This window comes from Populus alba, chromosome 6 (genome assembly GCF_005239225.2).
Source record: "Populus alba chromosome 6, ASM523922v2, whole genome shotgun sequence".
In the NCBI taxonomy this organism is placed as follows: Eukaryota; Viridiplantae; Streptophyta; class Magnoliopsida; order Malpighiales; family Salicaceae; genus Populus; species Populus alba.
Window position 1 is genome coordinate 11,584,201 of NC_133289.1, and position 14,770 is coordinate 11,598,970.

Genomic DNA, 14,770 nt, shown 5'->3' on the forward strand with positions numbered 1-14,770 from the left:
TATATATATATATATATATTGTTTCTTCCACTGAAATTTAAGTTGCAAAAGAATTTAAAATTATTTATTTTCTTAAATTACAACTAGTTTTGGAGTTACAAGCACTCTAAGAAAATAATAATAGAACATGGGAGCACTTAAAAATTGAGAAGTATCAAATTTAATTATGTAATTAGAAACGAATATCGCTCTGCACCGTTCCAAACCTGACAGATAAAACCCAAATCAAGCCCAATAACAAATGCAAACCACCACGCCCAAAACGCCATTGGAACCGAGCCAGAGCTTTAATGGCGGTTTATTCAGTGGGCGACATTCTCTGTCTCCCTTTCTTTTCCGAACAGCACCACCCAACACTGCAATGCCATTGACACATCACAGTCATGACAGAGCTTTAAGATCAATGGGCGTGGTGGTTTGAGCAATTACAATTAAAAATTAATCATCAGTCTTAAGCACGTGCAGAATTGAGCAACTATAATGCCTATATATATATATATATATATATATATATATATATATAACAAAGAAAATGAAGTAGCAGATGTATAGACTCAGCCCAGTGCAGAATTGTCAATGCTAGCTATCTCTCCCACCTTTGCAAATGGGCTTCCTAAAATTGTTGCCTCTGCACCAACATCCTATATTGAAACCAGGGGTATTGATACATCTCTTTCTCAGAATGGCTAATTGAAGAAGGTGTTGGTTAGAGTAGTAGATTAAACACTGGTTTTCTGATACAATCATTCTTCAGAAAAATCATTCTTGAGGAATATCTATTGAGTATCTTTAAATCTATGCTAACTATATAATGCAATCAGGATCATAGTTGTTATAGTTATAGTTGTTTTGTTAAACTCAATTCAATCTAACAGGTTGAGCTAAACCCATGACCCGGAATTTAATCCACACTAGATTTCTCAACTTGAACCAGAAAAAACATTCACATGACCCGGAATTTAATCCACACTAGATTTCTCAACTTGAACCAAAAAAAAAAACATTCATATGTTAAAACTTATTTAATCTACCCAGTTAACTCTTGAACCCGTTGACCTATCCAAAAATAAGCAAAAATCTGCTACACTGTTGCAAGAATTCATATTCTTTCATTTATTTCTTGTGATTACTCTCTGAGTAAACGCCCTCCGTGATTTTCTTACTTCTACACTGTGTTGCAAGAATTCATATTCAGTCATTTATTTCTTGTGATTACTCTTTGAGTAAGATCAACTAGCGCCCTCCGTGACTTTCTTACTTCTTCGTCATCAGTTTCAGGTAAAGAATCAATAGCTGCTGCAGCAAGATTAACATGCTTTGCAGCTAGCTCCCTTGTTCTCTGTATTCCACGGCTCTTCCCAAGGTACTCAAGGGCCTGAATACATAGACAGAACAGCTCGGATAAATTAACATTAATTTCTACAGGGAAAAAAAAACAAACAGATGATACAAACAGTAGAAACGATCAGGGCAACATTTTACCTATGGTTTACATGAAAATCAGTTTTACAGATGGGTTGGAATCAACACTTCATGTAAAACATGAACAAAGGAGTGAAAGGAATGGGGATTAGATAGAAGCAAGTTCCGCGGTTCAAAGTAAAGAAAACATCATAAAGCAAAGAATGGGGATTAGATGGGATGAAAGGAATGCGGAATGAGCATATCGTGCTCTGTAGAAAAGCAGAATTCCAATAGCAAACACCTCCCAGAGGGCCAAATCATACATCTGGTACTTCACCTCTTGCGTATAGAAAACTACTGTCCATTTTTTTCAAATTTGTCATGTAAAAAGGAGTTCCAAATCATTTAAAATATTTTGAATAGGTGAAAATACTAAGCATTCTCCAACATTCCATATTGGAATGCCAAAGCTGAAGTCCACAAAAATTCATAGCCTCCACGTCACGAAATGCAAGCAATATATGCTTTTTTGTTGCTGGATGACATTAAGCATGAATGTTAGGCACATCACAGAACTGATGCACATAAAAAACAGAAAAAAATGTAGTGTTTTGCAATTCTCTGAGGTAGCTTCAGCTTTATGGTAGATTATTATCATCACACATCAGCAATTTTTGAGATCAGTGAATGAAGATGAGCTTACTGCATCAATGTTCTCAGGCTTGTCAAAGCCCTGGTCAATAACTGAACGCAACTGAGGGAACTCCTCCATGGCAAACAATAATGGAGCTGTTACAATTCCCTACAATAAAATTTCACATTGTTGAACCGGAAATTATGAAAATGAACTCTGATGTGCAACTCAAAACGTAACAGAATCAGAAAACATGTTGATAGTTGTCTTCAAGTCACAAATGAAATGACACTGACCAATGTAGGGACTTTAAAATGTAAAAGCAGTTCATTAAGATCAAATACTATACACTATTCTACATCATGCCAGTGAAAAAAGCCCAAATCAATCCAGTGCAAGATATAACTAAGCATGCCTTTAGTGTCAAAGCTAATAAAGACAGCCATGAATTTTTGAACCAAGTGACAACCAAAACTTTTGGCCACCATTATGTCATATGGTCCCAAGGGCAGTGACATAAGCCAAGAAGTTGGCAGGTGGAACATCTGGAGCCCTGATTATGACCTTTACAAAAGAGTCAATATTTAGCCAACTTTATGATAGTTAAGACTGAATGGTATCAAACAAAATGCTTCAGCTTTTACGTTTTTCTGTTGTTGTAGAATGAGGATTGCGATAAAAAGAGAACTTAGTCATTTCTTGTTTGCAGTTACATAAGAAGATAAGATTGCCTGTTCTCAATCTTACTAGAGAACAAAGTCTAACCTAATTCAAAATTTGACCTCAACTATAAAACATGTTGCAAAAGAAAATATATACTATGATTGATTAAGAAGCAAAGCTCCCTGTAAGACAGTTGGCAAAATATATATTTCTTTCAGGTGACATCAACATAACAAATGAATATATATATATATATATATATATATATATATATATATATATATTTCTTCAAGAAAAACTAATGCAACCTTGTTAACTATTTAATGTGGTTGTGCAATCACAACCAGTTCAAGCTTACAACCATTATCATCTCCAGCCAGTAGAATATCATATCAGGGATAGAAGAATTACATGGCGAATGTCAGATAATGAACCCTTTCCAAGGGAAGCAGAAGTGCCCGTGAAATCAAGAACATCATCAATCAATTGATACGCCAATCCCTGGAAAAGAAAATGGTTAGAATATAGGAAAAGGAACAACCATAGACAGAAGGGTATCAGACAGGAAATTGAAAACCAGAAACTGGAGATTTAACCAGAAATCATGAAATCCATCAATTTGTCCACACCAACAAAAAAGCAACTTGGAACAAGTAAAAGAGTTCCCCAAAAAGAACAAGAAAAGAAAGAAAGAAAGAAATCGCAAACCAGATTTTTGCCGTACTCAAAAGCCAACATTGCAACTTCTGTTGTTTGCCCAGCAAGAAGGGCAATTGCCTTGCAGCTATTTGAAATCAAAGATGCAGTCTTGTAGTATGTCTTTTGCATATAATGCTCCATGCTGCAATAGCAACACCTTTTAAGTCAAATAAACCAAAAAATGGAAGATCACTGAGGTGTTATTGCAAATCTTTTGCACGCCATCGCTTAGATAGGTGTAATCATATACAGACAAGGAAAAAGAAGTGGCTCATAGCCTACCAGTCATCCAGCTGATTCACATGCATAACCTTATGCAAGTGCATCTTTTTAGACCATTTTATGCCAATTAAATAAAAAGCATTCATGGTCATTAGACTGCATGGGACCATTCCATTTTGTCAAACACCATAAAGGGTGTCCAGGTTGAATAGGCCAAAACAAGAACTTCTATCTGGTGATACTATGTAGGACATTGCATAATGAGGTGCTTCAACACACAATAGGTTTCATTATAGTTTGCAATTCCAGGTAGAATCCAAACCACTTATTGTGAAAGGGAGATGCATTTTGTTTAAGCACTAGATTATAATAAACTATCAGAAACAAATGATATTAGAAATTGAAACAACTTGGTGAAAAGAACTGATTCAAGGGGGAAACAAAAAATCTATCAAGCAGCCGTGGCCTGCCTTACCCCTTCCATTAAAAAGGAACTGATCTTGAGAACAATAAACAGTCAGTATGTACACGCACTTGGATCATTGTTTTCAAAGGAAAATTACAGCCAGCCATCCATGTTTAGGCAAGCCACATAAAAAATTTCTACAGACATCCAGAAAAATGAAAGCAAAGCAGCATACCTACAACGTTGCTCAGATGTTGAAGTCATCTGCATTGTTTCACCAGTAACAAGATGCTGTACAGCTGTCGCTAGTAATGAAACAACCTACAGGCACATAACAGTAGTCAGAACAAATATGAAGTCTTCCCGACCCCCCAATACATGCACACACCAAAAAAGAAATACCATTTTCCTTAACATGGCACTTACTAATACTAACTCATCTCATTAATCATGGGAAATGGAAATGCATGGACCAATGAACTGATGTATGATAAATTTGACACCAAATAATGTTATTCAGTTAAATCTATATGCAAAAGCAGTAAAAGTAAGGGATTGGAAGACAGGCTAAAACTTGACAATCCATTATGCTACTCAACCCCAAGGTTTTTTCACCACCATTTTTTACCACTAGGAACAAGTTTGAAGAACAAAGGATTACTTTTGAGGTGCTTATGAGCCTGCAACTTAAGTTGAAAGATACCAAGCATTATAGAAAGACTCAATATCATTGCTTAAATAGAGAAGAGATTATTGCTAAATATTAGGTTTGCATGCTTAGATGAACAACATTGATGTATTCTTACTTCTGTGTTTTTCAAAGAAGCAAGGGCTACACAAGCTCGTGAAAGTAGAAAATCTCCAGCAAGTACTGCCACCTGCAATACAAATGAAATGGAGTAAATTAAAAACAAGAAGACCTTAGGCTACAGTCCTCTACAATTTTATTAGTCTAAGCAATGCATAAAAGCGACATAGAGATCAATTTCAAAGTACAAATTGAAAGGATAAAAAAAAAAAAATAAATAACCTGCCCAATAATATATGGGAAAGTTTTGTGATGCTATTGTTCATTAGCAGATTCACTACCAGTAGAGTACCACCTGCATGGGGAATTACATAACATATGATTTGATAGGGTATCCAATGAAAAGATCTTGCCAGGAAAAGTCAATGTTATCACCATTATCAGTATCTTGGAGAAGGTATCGAATATTACTAAAGACAAATATAAATACAGGGCTAGAGCAAGCAAACAGTTCATTGTGTAAGTAAACCACTTGAGCATCCCCAAAACATATAGCTATGGAAACTCATAAGCACAAAATTTTATAATCCCTCCAAAAACATATAGCTAGAGATTTATTTGTGCTTTCCTTGATACAATATACCTTAACAATTCAAGCAATGACTGATTCTTTATATTTACCATTAATATCCTACATTATTAAAACCAAACTTCTGCACCTAGAGTAATGTCCCATCAATATCTCTATAGTATGGGAACTCAATGCAATGCTCAATATCAACATTTTATTCCTGAATCAAATTTCACCAACAACCTGCAACCTCTTAAGCTCCTAAAATTGCACAGGAAAATGGCCTCCAAGGACTTGTGAACATACAAATCTAAATGCAATGCCCTCTAAATGAAAGAGGCAGCAATGCGATCATCACAGTGGATAGAGGAGATCTACTATGGATGTGTTTATTACAAGGGAATGAAACTTACAAGGGTAATTTAATTTTTCACCCCCTTGTGTTTGGTACAGTTTTGGGGAGGGGTGAAATATCAAGGAGGTTAAAAATATAGTTATAAGAAAAGGGAGGTTAAAAATATAGAAGGCAGGTTAGCTTCACCCTGACGAGGGGGGAGGTAACAAATATTCAGGGGGGGTGTCATCTTATATGCATCTTCTCTTTCTTGAAATTTGTATCCATTTTTTTCTCTTTCCCTTCCACCACACATTTGGAGAAACAAATATATATTATTTAATGTTGTTATACTTGCATTCAACTTCAAATTTGATTTGAATAGCATGGGGAACACAAATACCCATGATCTTTTACAATCTTACCAAAAACCATTAACTCTTCCACATAATTTTTAACACGCTTAACACTTCACTCTTAAATGTTACATCCTTCACATTTCACCTCAAATTTTTCACCCCATAACAAACACAACCCCAAGTACCAAGCAGGGATCAACTATTTATTCACAACACCATTACACATAATGTTCCAAAATGATGTTGCCTCTCCTCGCAACAAATGTTTCTACTTTTTATATGGAGCATGAAGCCTGCCAGTGCTGGAAGGTCAGACAGAATTAACAGTTTGGATAATATATCGAAATTCTTCCTATAATGCTGAACACGAGCAAATGAAATTCCACATAGAACAATAATGAAACTCATAACTGCTAAGAAACCTAGATTGAGAAAGCACGGATTGAAAAGCAGTATGTGAAAAGGATTTACACGCTACAAATGTGCTTTGAAACTCCACATTTCAAAAGAAAATCAGTATAAAGTTAGAATTGTAATAAAGAGACCCAAAATCAGTATTAAAAAAAAATAGAGCAGAAATAATATAAAATTAAAATGATGAGTGGAACTTGAATAGAAAATAAAAATATATTGCAGTACCTTATTGCCCATAACAAGATTTAATGAACCAATACCGCGTCTCGTTTCTGCATCATCCAAGACATCATCATGCAGAAGACTTGCCACCTAACACGTGGATCAACTGCATTAGTACTGAAGCAATACATGTTTCTTCACTTGATACAAAAGCATGAATGAATGAAGTTATAGCAAAAAGGCATTTGGTAAAAGAAAAATACTGAACTATGAGAAACTGACATGGATCATCTCAGTAATTTCAGCTATAGATTGCTGTCTTTTACGTGGTTCTGTTGTCAAAGCATCTCCTACACTACCAGTTGCCGTTTCAAGCACACTCACATTCAAAGCTGTCGCCATCAGCAACAAAACCTACACAAAACTTAAAGAGTTATATGATGTATCTGAAAAGTGAAAAAAAAAAAAAAAACATAATTTTAGTTGATAGCAGTTAAGAGCAATTAAGAGTTTAGAAAACTTCAACAAGAAATAATCAAGGGCAAGTAGCTTCAGACTAAAGTTCAAATGATCTAGGCTAGGCATGATACCTTACAAAACATTTCATAAGCAGTGTTAGCTGATCATGTGTTCTTTTTTTTTCAAAATATATATTCATATATTTTCAAAATTGCAGAGTTTCAGAGACAGAAATTAGTAAATTAATACCATTGGATATTGGATTAAAATTAACTAGCTAATGAGCAGATTTTCTGGATGTGAAACGAGGTTCAAGTGTACAACAAGGTTAATCAATAATAGACTTGGAGTCTCAGACCTTGATGTGAGCTTAAGTCACAAAGCCTCAAGTTCGAACTTTGAGACATTTTCCTGGTCCAAAAGCGACAGGTAATAATGTCTTTGGTCATTGCTGCAATAATATTATTGCATACTTATTACTACCAAAAAGAAAACATATGCACAACACACTTAAATGTTTCAAACAAGCAATGAAGTATATGGACAACTTCCTTCCCAGAAAGTAGCCACCAAAATCACACTCAACATAGATTAGATTAACTCATAAGACACTAGCTGAACACAATCTTGAAGCAAACCCAAATAATGAGCACATAAGCATCATTGTAGTTACCGTGGGACGGAACCTCTTTCCATGTACTCCCATTTTAAAAAAGTACTCGGCAGCTGAGGCAAGCTTAGGAACCTGTGAACAAAATTTGAATCCAAATTTTATCACATCATATCAAATCAGCATGATTAAAACAGAAAAGTAAAGTCATATCTATTATTGCTACCAACCATATTAGACATATGCAAAAAGACAGAATAAATACCTCAGCAATTACCATTGACCGCAATCTATTAGCAACAAGTGACAGCTCATCAGCAACAAGTGAAAATGGGTCAAGCTGTTCCTGGAAAACAAATCATCGAATTGTAGGAGTGAGCAACGTAGCACACAAGAAAATGTGTGATGGATCAGAAGCAGTATCAAGTAACAGAAACCCTAGTGTTTGACAATCAAGGCACCAATAACATGGCCTCTCATACACTAGAAGTATACCAAGGAAGTCAAGAGCTATCAAGCTACCTAATTCAAAGAATTGAGTACCTCAAAACCCCATAAAACCTGTTAGAGAATAATATAAATCATATCCTAGAACCTCACTGAGATGGTGCTTAAGCTTTTAGGTTGAGATGGTTCTTTGACATGATATCAGAGCTTTGATAACAAGTGGTCACGAGTTCGAATCTCACCATCCCCATTTATTTGATAAAACTTAAGCACAAGGTAATGTGGGTATGTGCAAGTTTCAAGCTTAAAGGGCTTTCACTTGAGAGAGTGTGTTAAAGAATAATATAAATCATATCCTCGAACTTCACCTAACAACTTAAGCTTTTGGGTTGAGATGGTTCTTTGACAAAAACCTTTATTTATTCAATGAATAAATACATAAAAGGGAATGGACCTTGTGTTATATCTGCCCTAATTCCCTACACCATAAAACCTTAAGAGATCTCTAAATTCAAAACTTGCGGCTTCAACTTTAAAGAGGAAAGGGTTTAAAATCTGCAAATGAATTTGAAATACGACTATATCAAGGTACAACCCAGCTCAACTACCCACAACATGCTATTCCATTCCAAACAAATGGTCCACAATCAAATTTATCACCAAGCTTACAATGCTGTATACTACCTTTTTCAATGAAACTTCTCACCAAGTCTGCAACACACCATTAAAGAGTATTGGATAATAATTGAAGTGTTCATTTTGCTTTTTTGGATACATATCACAACACATTAAAAGGGTCCAACAAGAGAAGGGACAAAAGATGAACCCTAATATCCTTTAAGAATAGCAAATATCCCACAATCATGAACTACCACATCCCCATGCCTCGTGTACATGTTATAAGTGAATAAGTTTTTACACACCCAAACTATATAGTGGAATATATATGTATACATATGTATAAACACATTATGAAAAACAGAACATGGAGAGAAATGAAAGGAGAGGGCTACATCTAACCTCGACTAAGGAACTGCTCTGGTGATGAATCTGATGTTTGAAAACATGAAAGGAAGGTACAGTCCAAGAATAAGTTTCTCTGCAATTGAAAACCTACTAATAACCAGAAACAAAAACAAGTAGAATATAAATGGTTACAACATATGTAAGACAACTGTAAGTCAATCAATTGTAGAAAACTTAAAAAGAGATAAAAGACTGGGCTCCTAAAACATCATGTATAAAGCTTAATGCAAACATGAAATTGTAATCCAAGTATAAAACTTTCTAATTAAAACACGGATCTAAACCTTGTTGATCCTTTAAAGAAATTGATACCAACCAAAATTAAAATAACATCCAATCTTCTCAAATCTAACCATGTATAATGAGACTAAAACCTTTTGGAAAAAATTTATTATCACAAATGTTTACTTTTAGACTTCAAATATCCTGTTGTTATCTCTTCCCTCAAATCATTACATTGGCTTACTCCCGATCATTTCATTCCAAATCATAAAGCAGGCTTATGCATCACTAGCAAATGATCATTTATAAGTCCTTCGCAGTTGAATTACTCCATCACAATTTAGAAGCTTTTCAGATTTAACCTACAGGTATTTTAGTCATTTTCCCTGTCATCTATTGCATATGATTGGGTTAGCACACCCTGATCCTCATCAAGAAAGCTCTATTTGGCACAAATTACTAAGAAAATCTTGCCCTCAAAACAGATCAAAAATTCAAACAAAGATAAAAAAAACTTGAGTATTTTAATTACGTTCATTCCAAGCCTGAAAGGCCCTCTAAACACTGGCTTTGATTGCCACAACAACAACACATCACTGAATTAGCAATTTATTACCCCCAGCATTGACAATGATCTAAACTAAACCTGTCATTTCATTTCCTCATTTTTAAGCTCACCCAACAGCTCCAAAAAGAAAAACAGGCAGTGTTCTCTTTTTTTTTTTCCTTTCCAATTCCGCACTCCGCACACTTGAAAAAACAATGAAACAAGCCCAGATGAAAAGGAATAAAAGAATGAAGAACCCCATTTGAGAATGAACTTGCTAATGTCATAGAATATAAGAAATCAATGAAGGAGATTTGTTAGTATTACCTTTCGAGTAGAAGATTGGGAATTGTTGGAGAGCAAGAATCCATAAGATGAGGGTCGATGAGAGAGAAACAAATGGCTGCCATTTCTTGTGATCCTCAAAATCCAAGACAATGACATCTTTCTTATTGTCTGTCTTGATGCCTGTTAAAGAGAAGCAAAGCTTTGAAAAACAGCTAGGTGTGTTTTCTTTTTTCTTTGATAATTAAATGTGCTAGCCAGAGGCATCTAACCCCGGTGCGCAAGGACCTAGCAAGCCAAGCCCAAGTGATGGCTAGCCCAGGCTTGCCTTTTCCTTTTTTCAAAGAAAATTATTTCTTTATTTACTCATTTAATTTAAATTTTTTTTCGAATTATTCTTCTCTTCTTTTGATGATAGATCATATAAAATTATGTATGACAATTCAGCCATTTGACTAATGCATGTCATATAACTTATGAAAAAGAACGAAAAAGAAATGATCAATGTTGCAAACTAAAATTATGTAGAGGACATGGGAAAAATTAACACTGACAAGGAACAAAAACAAAAGTAAAAGCTCAGTAGGTTCAACTTCCCAATTTACTGGAACAGTTTGATCAAAGAGTGCAAACTCTTATTGTTTGATCACTTTATAGTAACACAAAAGAAAAATACATATCAATGATCAAGCTTTTATGCACAAATGTTGTTTCTCTAAAATAACAAAATACTTGCACAAATGAAACCAGCACACAAGACCTCCATTCAGCCAATCAAACAACAATGTACAGACAAATGGAATGAAAGCAGATATATATATATATATATATATAAGACTAAGCAAACCACCACGTTCATGTATTGGGTATTTGTTTACGCATATAATCAAACAATTATTGATAGAAATAGTCAAAAGGTCTGAGAGAGGGGACTTAGGGGCCACTACAGTGGTCAAGAAAGAGAGAGTTGCTGGATTTAGGGGTAGTTGCTCTCTATTCCTCCATGAGAGATTTGGTTAGTACTAAGAAATAGATCTATGAAAATCCTTTTGCAATATAACTTCTAAAGTGAAGGCAATAGCCCTGCCAAATTTATGGCTACCTAGTTGTTATTGTTGCTGTTGTCACTCCCACTAGCTTGATTGAGAGAGTCAGCTTGTGAAGTTTAGACAAAAGAGTGGTGCGTATGACATGATATGCCGATGATTGTTGAGTCTTTTTTTTAAATAGGGCTTTGTAAATTGTTATTATAACAATGAAAATAAACCAACTGGTTAGTTTGGTTTCTTACCGAAGTGACTACACCCTATCAATTTGGTTTAAATCGAAAGTTGCTCACCACTTCATATAAAACCAGCATCCTTTTAGTTTGTCTATCTGTTATACCCATCTTCTAAATGGAGCTTTAAGTTTCCTTCCTTATCAGGGACTCTCACTCGTCCATCAAACCGTTGGTGAGTCCAGTCAGTTACACAGACGATAATAGACCTCTCGCCCCAAAGTTTCGAAAACTGAATTGAGAAACATGGCAAACAAGCAAGTCTTCCAAATCTCCACAAATCAATTGCCATCTCTAAAGGACACAACTTCGCTTCTACTTCTTCTTTCAATCTTTTGCACTTAAATCATTGGAACTGGTGTTACTAATCTCACTAAGTCACTCTCTCACATCTACAACTCGGTCTTTGACTTGATTCACATTCCTACGCTAGTTAGCAGCTGATATCTATTCTTTTATTTGACAATTGCTGCTTCATTTTTGTTATAAATAGAATGTGCCTTTAACGGAACAACAAGAACCAGAAATCACCTAACCCTAACAATTGGTGAGATTTCTATTTATGATCATGCTTCAGTGAAGGAGAATGGTGGCTTGACAATTTCTACTAAGGACAGCAGTTTTGGTGGATCTCAAGGCATTGATGCAGTTTTAGTCAATACAAATCAGGTAAATCACACGCGCTTTTGCTTATATTCGCGTGATAGGTGACTTGAATTAATGGTATAAGTCAATGCTTATAGTGTAGCTTGATAATGATCTGAAATTTATATGATGCAGTTTTATAAATGGCTTCCTGATCCTAAATCGGCAACAAAATCACAGGTTAGTTGTCATGGTGATTATTCTTGTGAAAATGTGTTCTGTCGTGAATATTATTATCATTATTATTCATTTCTTAGTGTATTTATATTGTTAATAAATTCATAATTCTTTGGATGAAGTCATTTATTTATTATTTTTATTTAAGATTATCTGAATGCAGGCGGATGAAACTCTTGACTTCTTTAATGAGCTACAGCTGCAGCACCAAGCGTTTCTACAAAGACTAATACTCGTCATATAAAAGATTACACTAAAACATATTTAATTCTATTTCCTCAACAAGAAAAAAAAAAATAATAAAGGCCTCTTTCAACTATTAAAGAAAAAACAATAGCAAAAAATGAGCTTTTCCAATAAAAACGAAAAAAAATATCAAAATCCAATAATGACAGAAAGTACAAGCAATAGAAATTGAGATTCTTCAATCGATTTTTTGCAACCAAAAAGCGCAATTGAAATACCTGATCGTCAATGAATCGTAGAGTAAAGCTAAAAAGCGTTGCAAAATCAAAGCTTAGAAAAAGAACTCACCGGTGATTTGAAAGCCGTAAAATTCTCCGGCGATTTTGGTCACTGTTGTATTCCTCCTCGCCGTCTTCCTTTATATATCTTGCAGAGAAGATGATGGAAAAGTCAATAGAGGAGCAGTAGGGGAACTGAAGAGGAGAAATAAAAGAAAGGGTGGCCCATATGGTTTGGGCCCCTTTTGGCGATTAAAGGGGTTTTACTATAATGGGCCGTATTTCCTGGTCCATTAGGCCCGCTCTATCCTTTTACTATAATGTTAAAGTCTGTTTGTTTACGCATGCCTCGTCCCGTCGGTTTCTTCTCCAGTGCAAATAGCAGAAAGAGAGGCTTTGTACTTTAGTTTAGGCACCTAATTTGTACTCCCCGGAGGCCCGAATATTTTTTTATTAGATAAAAAGAAACTAGGACAATAGCGTGTTTTTTTAAAATAATAATTCAAGGTTTGGGGGGGGGGGGGGGGGGGGGGGGTACAGTTTAATTAGATAATAATAAAAAAAAAAAAGATAACAATGTAAATATACGAATTTAATAAAAAATAATTAAGGGAACTTGAAAAAAAAAAAGTTATCAAATGCGATGAACTTAAGATCTCAATCAATCAAAAAAAATCTAAAAAAAAAAAAATTAAATCAACTTAAATGAGCATATTAAATATAAAAGAAAGATCATAAATCAAAATAACCTAACAAAAAAAAAAAAAAAAATTATTGAAGTCAAATTCTAAATAAATCTAATATAGCAGGATCAAAATTGAAAGGGTGGGCGTTGAAATCAATGACAAAAAAAAAAAAAAAAAAAGTTTGTTGAGCTTGACTGAAGGGTTGTTTATCACATGTGTTGCCTTACCATAAAAGAGATATCGAGACAATTCAAATGTCATCATAAAAAGTAATGTTTGATCATTAGACAACCCTGCAAGCATTGCTCTAAGGGATTGAATGTCAAGCTACCTAGGTGTGTGTGTGTGTAACACATGCCAACAAATTTTTTTTAATATTTATTAAAATACAAAAATATCCATGAGTCAACCTAATATTAACAAAAAAAAACCCAAGATGAATGGACAAAAAGAACCCATCAAAGATAATAAAGTGATTTTGCTTTTAAAGGTAATTAAGTTATTTTATTGTGTTAAAATTTTTTAAAAAGACTAAAAAGCCATAATTGTAAGTTTAGATTTTTTTTTTTGAATTAAATGGAAATTATGTAATTTTACTATGTAAAAAAACAGTAAAAAAATAATTATATCCTTATATAATTTGACAATTACAATTGTATCTTAATGAAAAGATCTAATTACCTTAAATGCTTAGTTCAATGGTTTAACTAAATAGTAAACTTTTCATTACAATATTTAAATAAATTGTATTTTGTGTCTGGATGCATAGTAATTTCCCAAGCAATTTTACTTTTTGTATAAAATGAATTTGAAGAAAATTTATGAATTTGTTAAGGTTCTCCTTAACAAAACAATTGATTAAAAGAAATTTAAGAGAGAAATAAAGAAAATACAAGAACTATAAAATTGCATTTTTTTATTGCTTGACTTCTATGTTTATGTACAAGTGGCTTTACATACAAAGATTTGTAGCCAACTAACTTTACCAACTTATTTTCTAACTAACAACTAATTGTGATAACTAACTTTTAATTGATCCAACTGACTTTTTTCATGTGCAATTTTCTTGTCTTTTTTGTTAGGATAGTTGTGAGAAACTATTACTACAACTTTTATTTTTGCATTTATTGTGACATATAGCTAAACTTTTCTTGTATGTTGCTCATCTTTCTTCTACTTGGTTGACAACCAATCAATTAATTTTCTATTTAAACATATAATAGTGCTTATTTTTTAAGAGAACTTTGTCCTCGAAAATCAATGTTGAAATCAAGAAATTGGCTTGAAAGTTATTTTAAATCTTTCCA

General features: G+C 34.0%; 1 protein-coding gene across 3 annotated transcripts; it reads right to left on the reverse strand.

The window, feature by feature from the left end:
- Positions 1–42: 42 nt before the first annotated feature.
- LOC118048519 (solanesyl diphosphate synthase 3, chloroplastic/mitochondrial) lies at positions 43–12,997 on the reverse strand. 3 transcript variants are annotated; one of them, XM_073410073.1, is made up of 13 exons: positions 12,848–12,997; positions 10,255–10,395; positions 9,153–9,182; positions 7,951–8,031; positions 7,749–7,820; positions 6,899–7,030; positions 6,680–6,766; positions 4,835–4,906; positions 4,264–4,349; positions 3,410–3,542; positions 3,113–3,202; positions 2,108–2,206; positions 43–1,375 (listed from the first exon to the last, which is right to left on the reverse strand). In XM_073410073.1, the coding sequence occupies exons 2-13, from the start codon at positions 10,369–10,371 to the stop codon at positions 1,196–1,198; spliced, it is 1,179 nt and encodes a 392-aa protein (XP_073266174.1). In that variant the 5' UTR covers positions 10,372–10,395; positions 12,848–12,997; the 3' UTR covers positions 43–1,195. The 3 variants fall into 3 exon arrangements, with proteins under 3 accessions (XP_073266174.1, XP_034914128.1, XP_073266175.1); XM_035058237.2 differs by having other exon boundaries at positions 9,153–9,245; XM_073410074.1 differs by lacking the exon at positions 10,255–10,395 and having other exon boundaries at positions 9,153–9,248; positions 12,848–12,862.
- Between the last annotated feature and the right edge of the window lie 1,773 nt (positions 12,998–14,770).

Coding starts and splice junctions, on each gene's coding strand:
- LOC118048519 (XM_035058237.2), bottom strand. CDS start 10,371: ATGTCATTGTCTTGGATTTTGAGGATCACAAGAAATGGCAGCCATTTG. Junction 7,821..7,950: donor GGTCAATGGTAATTGCTGAG/GTATTTATTCTG, acceptor TTTTGTTCACAG/GTTCCTAAGCTTGCCTCAGC. Junction 4,907..6,679: donor ATCTTGTTATGGGCAATAAG/GTACTGCAATAT, acceptor TTTGTATTGCAG/GTGGCAGTACTTGCTGGAGA.